This window comes from Austrofundulus limnaeus, unplaced genomic scaffold, assembly GCF_001266775.1.
Source record: "Austrofundulus limnaeus strain Quisiro unplaced genomic scaffold, Austrofundulus_limnaeus-1.0 Scaffold5, whole genome shotgun sequence".
Taxonomy (NCBI): domain Eukaryota; kingdom Metazoa; phylum Chordata; class Actinopteri; order Cyprinodontiformes; family Rivulidae; genus Austrofundulus; species Austrofundulus limnaeus.
In genome coordinates this window covers 5176545-5188036 of record NW_013952407.1, presented here as the reverse complement: position 1 = coordinate 5188036, position 11492 = coordinate 5176545, and the positions used below count along the sequence as shown (strand labels likewise).

The window sequence follows — 11492 nt, the reverse complement described above, 5'->3', positions numbered from 1 at the left end:
CTGTTCTCTCCCCCCCATAGTCCGAGACAGAGGGCAGAAAATCTAAATTAGACAGTTAAAACACATTAAAAGTTCACAACTCACCCTTATTGTTGTTAGCGTGGTATCCTACAAATCCAGCCTTTTGGTCACAAAACTGATAGATCTACTCAAACTGTGACTCTYCTTTTTGAGTTTTTAAATGGTCTTAGCAGAGCTAGGATTCATTGTTTTCCAGTCTTTCCTTACATGGCATCAACACAAATCTTCTGGATCATGGATCTTTTTGAAAATAAAAAAAAAAGCTGGCAGCTGATCTTGCACCATTTGTAAACTTAAACACCACACAATATTTCATTTCAATTTCACAAAATTACATGGAACTTTAAAAACAGTAGCCTTTTCTACAGGTAATCCTTATGAGGAGCGAGTGTCGTTCAACAACTGTGATGTCACAGAAGCTCCGCCTCCTCCAGGAGTTCTGAATGGAAATTCATGTTCTGATTTTCATGCATTTTGTAGAAAATGGCATGTTTTGGTTACATTTACAACAATATTTAGAAATGTTATTGATATTCATACTGCATATAACATATACTATCAAATTATGCAGTTGTTTGACAAACTAAAGTAGCCTGCATTTGACCTTTAAGAAGCTGAAAGAAATAAGAAGAACACACAAACCTTCTTCTCTTGTTGACACACACAGAGAGAAAGGCCAACATCTGTTGCTGGTTATATGAGTCCCCAGGGAATCTAAAAGTGTACAAACTAAAACATCTAAAATGCTAGAAGACAATTAAATAAGGAAGTGTTGCTACTGAGCAGAACATAACTCGTGAAAAATAACATCACATACACATGTCCGTTGGGACCCTTTACAGCTGAACTCTCTATTTGAATTATTGTTCTAATGTTATGCATTTGTGATTTCTAACTTTTTCTGAGATCCCACAGTCCATTAAAAGGTGTTTAAATATATCAACTTTAAACACTACTTGTCGTATGCCACATAAGTTAGTTTGAACCTATGTTAAAAATAGTTTATTTTTTTGACGTTATAAAGTGCACATGAAAATTCCTGTTGTGCTACTAAAACACCCCTGATCCAAGACGTGCATACACCTTTTAGCTTCTTGAACCAGGATATTGGTCGGGCTACTGGCAGCTGCCTTAACATTTCTTTTGATCTTGTGTACATTTCTTATACAGTCCATAAAGTCACGTTTTGTCATCTTAGATTAWTACAAAACTAAGTCCCAAATTATCATTGGGCTTTATAGAAGAAATCTGATGGATGTTGAGATCCTTTTAAATTTTATCAATTATTTCACCCATGGGAAGTGACAGATAATTGGGTTTATGCATTTTTTTATATTTTAACATAAATAAAGTTTGTACTGCACAAAATGTGAGATAAATGATATTTTTTTCTTTGTCTCTCCTATGTTCCTTCCAGGTTCCAGGTGATTTAAGCCAGACGTCAGATGATCCCAGTCTGTCAGATTTTGAAACGTAAGGATGTTTCTCTTTTGCTTTCTCTCCATTAGAGCTTTTAATAATTTAAAACGCTCCTCCCTCTGTCTGTGAGCTTATGATCAAATAAGTAAATTTAGAGGAGTTCAACAGGAGCGAACTGTTAATCTGCTGCCTGCAATCRAAGCGTAGTGCTGACACACTGTTGATGTTGCCGCTGCCGCTGATAATGATACTGCCGGTGATAATGGCGATGTGCAGTAAGGACTTTGTTGTTTGTGTCATTCAGGGCTCATCGTGCTCTCATCAATGTGTGGATCCCCTCTGTGTTCCTGCAGGGCAGAGCTGCGAACGCCTACCACGTCTATCAGGTACACTCAGTGAGCCGTGTCCTTTGTTTACCAGGCGAAAACAGTCGTTTCATCTGCTCTGACTCTGATACCTCGCAAAATAGCACCCTTTATTCATAATGAAAAACACTGACCAGAGGACAAAGCCATTATGAGCATATAGTGAGATAATATTCTTGATAAAATATAAAAGGCCCAAAAAAGAAACAGCATGAGAAGTTAAACGTTCATTAAGGCAAATAGTGACGGAACAAATGAGAAAGCTTTAAAGGAGTTCTACTTTCTCATTAAAAGCCCATCACCAGTGTGCATTACATTGTTTTGTTCAGAGATTTTTATCCTCTTGACTCTGCTCAGTTGGTCAAGCAAAACACTTTAATTTGCCAGTGTTTATCTGCTGGTTTGTCACTTCACTGATGTGTGAGAGTTTTATTTGACCATGTATTTATCTCTGGCCAGTCAGGAATTTTAACAGCTTCCTGACCTTTATTCCAGCAAGATCATCCATTCAGATTGTTTGTGTGTCCACTTGCTTGCTGCAGTTAAAGCATTTATTTGAAGTGTAATTTATAAATAAATTTCTTTTGATTGTGAAAGTAAAGTCAACGTATATAATTATTTTTCGACTTTTCAACTGCACTCTAAAAAAAATGAAACGTTGATTTTACCTAACCAAGTTTACCTAACCAAGTGACCATCAAAAATGGTTTGGGAACTTAACCATACATTATGTATAGCTAATTTAGACTTATTTAGTCTGTATTTTATTTCAAACACATCAGTTTTCTGGCATAACATCACTTCCTTTCACAGTTCTCCTGCAGAGCTGATAATGTAGATGTTTTTTTCAGATTACCACTAAATAGAAAACATTAAAGCAAAAAATGTGTTAAGATTCTATGTTGTAATGCAAACATAAAAAATGGAGAGAAAAAAAACTAAATTTTATTTTTTCCAGACTGATTGTAAACATGAGTGCTCTTGTTCTGTGTTGTCACTCTGCCAGCGTAGCTGTGTTCCTCCTGTCAGTGACTCGTGCCTCTGCTGAACTTTTTTAGACACAAATCTGTCTCAAAATCATGACTGCCTTTCACACTGCAGTCAGTGACACCTCAGTTTGTAAAGAAGTCATCTCATCTGGGCTTGGGCCATTCACACAAATTCATTCACCTACAGAAAGTGGTGGCTCCTGTGGGGTCTTTTCTAGGCATTTATGTGAGTTGGATTTGCTAAAAACCGGACTCAGAAACAGCTTATCAAACCAAAGTGTTGCTTCTCCTTTTATCTGTCAAGCTGTTGAGCGAAGTAGACAACAACAGCTCATTCCCTCAGTGACTGTTTTCTTGTGTCTGTCACTTTAACAAGGTGTTGCACCTCAGCTCTCCTGATTCTCCCTTGAAATACACACTCAGACAAACCCTCTGGTCCAAGCTCAAGAGAACAAAACACACACACACACACACACACACACACACACACACACACACACACACACACACACACACACACACATATAATTAGAGACATCATGAATCACACATGTAAACACATATGCATCTGCTGGTGTACAGTATGTAAATATGAACACATATATACTGTGTATTGCATGCAGCTTGCAGTACATAGACATAGAGTGTTATTATCTGCTCAGTTAACAGAATGTTAGGCTGTAACTCCAATCAGTGGAAACCATATGGGACAGGGAGAGACAGGAGGCACATTCTCAACTATAACTGATGGTCAGGCTGGCAATCAAGCTCAGCTCAGCTTAACTTATGCATAGTAGATGCAAATTCACAACTCAGGAGTCGAGCTCAGAGCTGTCTCAAGTCTTTTGGGTGAGACTGTCTTCTTTCCACCCCTGACAGGATGGAAGTACAGCAGCAAATGAGATGGATTGTTATAATTCCTGCCTTTTACAGCTTCCAGTCCTCATGAACACATGCCTGGCTCAGTGCTCCTCCAACACTGAAACGATGTTAAATGAGTGTCTTTCAAGACACGATGAGGACTATTCAGTTTTATTCTTTTATTTTTTAAACTGAAAGAAATGCTAATGATTTGTACAACTCAGCATGCTCTTGAGAAAGCGACAGCGTTTATTCAGGTGCTGTTCTTTGTTCCTGTTGGGTAAAATTCATTGCAGACTGACATTACACTGTATGCTGCCACCTGCACCCAGTTTGAGCTTCTCACAGAAAAATGATGGAAACCTTTTTTGCTTGAGCCACCTTGAAGTTTGATAGTAGTTGGTTTTGTATTTTTACTTCAAATTATTCTTTATTCTAATTAAGTTAAGATAATTTTATGAGTTTTGGTCAAATTTTCAAAATGATGTTCACAACCTCATGCAAATTGTCACGATTTGTAGCAGAGTATGCTTACACTACCACATTCAATTTAAAATTTGTATCTGTAAAGATGGCTGAGTTATAGTCATGTTTGTGTTTGCTAAAGTCAGTTGTCTGGGGAAGCCATCTTAAATGTGGCTCTAGAAGTTAATCAGACACATGAACACACACAAATACACTAGTCTGAACAAAAACATTATAGCCCTTTCGTTTTTGACAGCAGGCAACAAATATAGTGGGATATATTTTATTGARTCTCAATGGAGCTACACATAAACATTGATATTTAGATATTTTATACTGAAATGTTTTTATGGTCAATGCAAAGCATTTTTTCTATATATTATTGTGATTAAGGGTGCCTTCATCCCCTAAGACATTTGGTAGGATTTAAACGAACCTGAGTTTGTTTCCCCTGTTGTTCCTGACCTTTTATGCAGTTGTGAATACACTCATGCGAACCCTAGTGTGGACCAAACAACTGGACTGAGATCCAATTTTGAGGTGGTCTTGTTCCGTCCGTCCGTTAGTTTTCTTCCGCTTATCCGGGGTCGGGTCGCGGGGGCAGCAGCCTAAGCAGAGAGACCCAGACTTCCCTCTCCCCAGCCACTTGGGCCAGCTCATCCGGGTGAATCCCAAGGCGTTCCCAGGCCAGCCAAGAAACATAGTCCCTCCATCATGTCCTGGGTCTTCCTCTGGGCCTCCTCCTAGTGAGACGTGCCCAGAACACCTCACCAGGGAGGCGTCCAGGAGGCATCCTAACCTGATGCCCGTTCCACCTCAACTGGCTCCTCTCAATGTGGAGGAGCAGCYGCTCTACTCTGAGTTCCTCTCGGATGACTGAGCTTCTCACCCTATCTCTAAGGGAGACACCCTGCGAAGGAAACTAATTTCGGCCGCTTGTATCCGCAATCTCATTCTTTCGGTCACTACCCAAAGCTCATGACCATAGATGAGGGTAGGAACATAGAACYATCGGTACAGCGCCCGCATCACTGCAGACACAGCACCAATCCATCTATCGATCTCCAGCTCCATTCTTCCCTCATTCGTGAACAAGACCCCGAGATACTTAAACTCTCCTCCACTTGGGGCAGGACCTCCTCCCCGACCCGGAGAAGGCAGCCTACAGTTTTCCGTCTCAAGGCCATGATCTCGAATTTGGTGGCAATGATCCTCATCCTGGCCGCTTCACACTCTGCTGCGAACTGCTCCAGTGAGAGCTGGAGATCACAATCTGATGAAGCCAAAAGGACCACATCATTCGCAAAGAGCAGAGATGCAATCCTAAGGTCACCAAAACGGATCCTCTCAACACCTTGGCTGTGCCTAGAAATTCTGTCCATAAAAGTTATGAACAGAATCTGTGACAAAGGGCAACCTTGGCAGAGTCCAACAATCACCYGAAACGAGTCCGACTTACTACCGGCAATGCAGACCAAGCTCTGGAACCGGTCGTACAAGGATCTAACAGCCTGTTTCAAAGGGCCTCGTACCCCATACTCCCGGAGTACCCCCCACAGGAGTCCCCTGAAGAACACGGTCAAATGCCTTCTRCAAGTCCACAAAAAACATGTAGACTGGTTGGGTGAACTCCCATGCACCTTCCAGGACCCTGCTGAGGGTGTAAAGCTGGTCAAGTGTTCCACGACCAGGACGATAACCACACTGCTCTTCCTGAAGCCGAGATTAAACTATCCGATGGACCCTCCTCTCCAGGACCCCGGAATAGACCTTACCAGGGAGGCTTAGAAGTGTGATCCCCCTATAGTTGGAACACACTCTGTGGTCCCCCTTTTTAAGTAGGGGGACCACCACCCCAGTCTGCCAATCCAYGGAACTGCCCCCGATGTCCACGCAATATTGTAGAGTCGCATCAATCAACGCAACCCCACAACATCCAAAGCCTTAAGGAACTCAGGGCGAATCTCATCCATCCCCAGCGCCCTGCAACAGAGGAGAGGTCTCGGTCCACTTCCAAATTAACTCTGGAGTGGTTCGCTTCTGGTGTGAATACAGACCAGTCTCATATTGAACAAACTACATGGAAACATGCCTTTTTGGACTTCAGGAGCCGCAGTTGCTAAGCATCATGGTAACAATTAGCCATTCARTGTTGCTAACGCTACCACTATGCTACAAACAATGATGCCCTTGTGGATCAGGGCATGCGGACGCCATTTCTGTCCAATGGGAGCAATGATTGCCACCCACTTGGCTTTATTTTTAAATTGTAGTCTTCCTGCCAAAAAGCACATTGTGAGTGCAAACCGCAACAAACTAACAAACAAAAAAGGTCTGCTTTTGGTCCGGACTAAACAAGTGGATCAAATGATTTTCCTGGTGTGAATACACCCTAAATCATAGTTTTTAAAAACCATTTAGTTTCTATTTAATTTAACTCACACTTTGCATTCAAACAACACAACCAGACACATGATACTTTTACATTTGCAGAACGTTCTGTACCAAGTCACCTGGACAGGTTGTCACTTCCTTAGTTGCCATGATTTCATTTCCATGGGCATGACTTAAGAATCAGAATCAGAATCAGTTTTATTGCCATTGTCAATGAACAGGATTCACAGACTAGGAATTTGCTTTGGTGTAAAGGTGCAGTAGGTATCAAATATAACAAAAGAAGAAAATACAAAGAATAAAGGAAAAATATAATAAAATACAGAATTCAATACAGTATTCGGGGTAGACAATATATTTGGGGTAGTGCAGTTAGGTCCAATGATAAAAGTGACCAGAAAAACAATATAGAGTTGTGCTATTTAAGAAACCAGTGATAAAGTGGCCAATGCAGAGTTTTAGAGTCACATGTTCTAAATGTTCTAAATGTTCAAGAGTCTGACGGCAGAGGGGAAGAAACTGTTCTTATGGTGACTTGATTCTAAAAAAAACTTGTCATGTGCAAAGGTGGGGCCATTTGCTCAGACTCAGAAGAGTGTTCTGAGTAAATGACCCAGCACTGTGAGGTTGGGGTGACTTTATAAATATTCCAGTTTGAGAATTGAATTWGTTTCTTGTGTTTCATTCAGGCTCTTTATTGAATACATTTCTTTCAGGGCCATTAGTTAAYGTATAAGAAGTATAAAAACCATTGTGGATGCAAAAACCATACTATGTGAAAATAGCAGTAATTGGTGTCAACATGCAGTTGGGATTTGTAGCTTGACACGAACGTTGACTCTGAGCATTRTCCATGTGTTGGGCTGGGAAAGCCTGATTTTTTTCTTCTTGGTAATGATCTCCGAGAGACTACTGTCCAGCCCTGGAGCTGGTATAAAGCACAGCCCATCTGMTGAGTTGGATACTATCACTTCTCAGAGCTATATTCGCCTAATGGCTCCCTGTGGAAACCACTTTTGTTCTTAGACAATCTAATAGATGGCCAAGGTTACTAGAGTCACTGTTGTTAGGTGAGGTTGTTGTGATGATTGAACACTGAGCCAACATTCTTAAAAACCRGAGTGTAACGTGAAGAGAGGGGAAGGGATCTCTTAAAAATCCCCTCATGTGAAAACACCATGTTTTTATTTTTTTTTACCCACAGTTGCACACACATGCATATGCTTGCACACTTGAGCCAGTGATGAGTGCAATGAGGCAAAGTTGAAGCCTGAGAGGGTTTGGGGAGAATTTGAGATCATGTGGGATTTTGAGGCAAAAAGCCTAAGTTAGGTCACAGCAACCTTGTCATTGAAKGGAAACACACAAACAGCTCAGGGTTGCTGCTACACTCAGAGAACAAAATGCTCATCTAACTTGTCTCTTGCATTGTGTGGCCCTAAATGTCTCTCTGTCCTCTCAGTTTTCTACCCCTACGTTTTTTTTGTCTCTTTTCTGTCCTTTTGCCAAATTTTATGGCACTACAGTAGGCATAAGACTACTTTTACTCCAATTTCTGCACTTGTGTCATTTGTTTTTTTCAAAGAAACTTTTTTCTCCAAGGTCTCTGAAATGACTCCCATCTAAAGTGTGGTAGGGCCTGTGGATAGATAATAGGAGACAGACAGAAATGGAGGAAAAGATTGATGCATTTTTTTTACCCCATTAAAAGTTGTGTTCAGAGTTTGTAGCACATTGTGCCTCTGGGCCTTTGTCCCTCTGTCACTTCATACTTTTCTGTGCCTCTTGTCTTTTTTCAACCCATAATGAGAAAATTATACCAGCCAYGACAAGTCAGTGTCTCCCTTCTGTAGAAAAAAATAATAAAAAAGAAGCTATTAGAAGGAAAGCATCATTTGCCCGATGGTCAATGAACAAACTGTGCAAGAGTTACTGTCATTATTGCCTCTATGTCACATATATGTTGTGAAGAATATTTATTAGAATGTGAGGAGAAGCTCTTTTAAAACCTGGCATGCTTTGTATGTAATTAGTAGCTCTTTTCAAGCTGGGCTTGAAATGCCTTCTTTTTTTTTTTCTCGTGCACAGAGGACTGAAGTCAACCCACTGCTGTTATCCCTCTGAGCTGCCAGGGGAGATTTTCTCAGAACTGAAATTGTTGTTGTTTYTAAGAAAACACAGCTCACAGGTGTGGTAATGATGACAGACATCAGCTATCCACATAATTTGGAATAGGAACTATCCGAGGAATTCTTTGCACATTGCTTCGTGTTAATGCCACCAGTGCATGACATGCCTTCAATGGGTTTTCATTTTGTAATAAAAATGTTAAGAATACATTTTATTATGGATGCTTTTTCAAAATACTTAAGACCACCTTACAATTAAAACAATCAAATACAAGAGGCAAATATAACAAGCTGAATGCAAATGCAAATTAAAAAATGAGCTGTGTGTATAAAGTGAGTGAACAGTAATGATTTAGCTAAAATAACAATAATGAAAAACATTCATAGCTTGTTTAAAATTAAAGTTTATTTTTAATGACTGATAGGTTTGTATTTTTATCTTTATTAGAAAGTTGTATTGACCACAACCTCAAACCCTATTCCTAATAATTATCAATGCATGATTAACCCTAATTCTAACCTAAATTTAAAGGGGCAATATCATGTAATATCAACTTTTTTGAGTTTTATATCATATTTTAATGTTGTCCTCTCATCATAAACGTGCCCAGAGTCTTGCTTTGACTCATTCATGCATGTTTGAGAAATCCTGTAGTGTCCTGAGGCAGCAAGGCAGGGGAGCAAAAACGACAGGTTGGGACTAGAACCGCATTTTGGGACTAGCTCCTCCTCTGGGCTGTGTCTCCAAGACAAGCTTCCTCATCACAGAGCACACACACACACACACACCCGGCTGTGCTGAAATGGGCGGGACAGAAGCGGAAGGAGGTTCTTAAAGAGACAGAGACCAATTTCAAGGTGTTTAGAAACAGAAAAGTCAAGTTTATTTTCTATTTAAACATATAAACATTATTTTAATAACAACTGAAGGTGACATTTATTATGGTATAGAATTGAAATATATGCCTGAGAAACACACACTATTGCCCCTTTAATTCATACCTTTGTCCTAATATTAACTCTTAGCTCAAAAAAAAGGTTCCACTGTAATGAGACCAGACTTTGGTCCCCTTACTGATTACTAATCCTGACAAGATCATGTCAGAAAAAGTTTTCAAAAAGTAACAAAAACCACCTACACCCCCAGTACACCCACATTGTAACTAACATTAGTTTTCTTTAGCTAACAAAAGGCTGAGCTTAAAATTTCAGAACGGAGTCAAGGGCTAAGTGAAAACTTTTTTACCATTTTAATTATGCTAATGAGACCCAAGTCCTGATTATATTTTTCTACTTTCTTTTCTCTCTCTCTCTCTCTCTCTCTCTCTCTCTCTCTCTGAGCTTCACACTTCTATTCCACCTTCATGAAACTGCTGCAGATATAAAAGATGCTGCTAGTAAACAATGTGGGCAGACGTCCATTGCATTTCTTCAAAAAGTACGTTTGTATAATCTGTTCTGTTCATGCATAAAACAGTAACTTTAACTGTACTCTGGAGAGGAAAGGGGGCCCCAATTACCAGCAGTTACATAAACCATCTTTGCTGCCCCCTGTGCCACCCAAAGGCTTTAATATGCAACATATGAAACTACATAAATCAGCTACTTGATGAATAATTGAGTTGTCCTCGTCGACACTTGCTTCAGATGTGTGCACCTGGGCCTGCAATGGACTGTCATCCCCCAAGGAAATGCCATGTGTTAAATGTGTTAGCACCTTTAATTTCTGTGTCAGCCATTGGATATGGCTGGGTTAACTTGGGAGAGTTGCAGRTGCTGAGGCGGTAAGCTTTCCATCCAGGCCCCTTCAGTGTGAGTTGCCCTGATTAGCCAGAGGCTTAAGGCGCCTGGTGCTGGGCTGCTTTAGCTATGCAGATGAGGTGATCCATCCATATGTATTAATGTGAACTCAGAGTGTGCGATTGCAGCTATGTGCTGGTGGAGCAATGCAATACTGAATGTGTCTGTGCATCTTCACGCGTATACTGAAGGTAATGTTCGTGTGCATATGTACAGGAGGGATTATGGCTGTGATAATGGCCGGCTGATGATGGAAAGAGATAACTATTATGTTCATGGTAATGATGAATGTTTTACAAAGATGATGATGATGATAACTCCAATTGTTGTCGTGGTTGCACAACCATCAGTCATAGATTAAACACACTCAGGAACATGCAGAGGCTGCTTTTGCTGCCACCGCCTGCAGCAACGGTACCTCATCAACTTTAGCATGGAATTAATTTACATTATGATTCTGTTTTAGGCATAGTGGACCCTGTTATCTAAAATATGTAATTCACACTAGAGAGGTGGGTTTACACAGACCTGGTTTTATCTAACATTTTTTTGCAGTTCAGCAGTTCTTTTACGTGACAATGGTGATTGTCTCTGACACAGCAGAACATTTCAAATCCAGGTGTATGTTTACAGCAGAAACCTCTGCAATGATGTGAAATATAATATAAATTATAAATCTAAATTAATCACATTTGAAGAAACTGAGCTTTTGCCTTTCTAATACGTTAACAGTACACCTCCTAAATGTGGTGCTTTGTGTGGTTACAATATGTTGATGCGTGCAACACGTTTAGGTTTGGAGAATCTGCGTCCTATAACTTTTTGTTTGTCTTTAAACTTTTTTTTTTAACAGAAATGGTGTGTTATTGTATCTGAGCTCTTGAAAGACCCCCAGCAGTTAGAGCCTGGCTGTAGTGCACTGGCCTCCTGTAAAAACTTCAAAGCTTTATCAAGTGGAAATGTAAAGTAAAAAGTAGGGGTGTCCCGATACCAGTTTTTTCAAGACTGAGTACAAACACGAGTACTTGAGTTTGGGTACTCGCCGATAC

At 40.2% G+C, this 11492-nt stretch overlaps 1 protein-coding gene across 1 annotated transcript in view; it reads left to right on the top strand.

Annotated features, from left to right (window-relative positions):
• The window catches only part of snx29 (sorting nexin 29), a 230948-nt gene that overhangs the window by 174314 nt on the left and 45142 nt on the right, over nucleotides 1-11492 (top strand). Inside the window, exons 17-18 of the mRNA XM_014028096.1 lie at nucleotides 1439-1494; nucleotides 1745-1826. Of these exons, the coding sequence (XP_013883550.1) occupies nucleotides 1439-1494; nucleotides 1745-1826 (138 nt within the window). The remainder of the gene's footprint in view (nucleotides 1-1438; nucleotides 1495-1744; nucleotides 1827-11492) is intronic.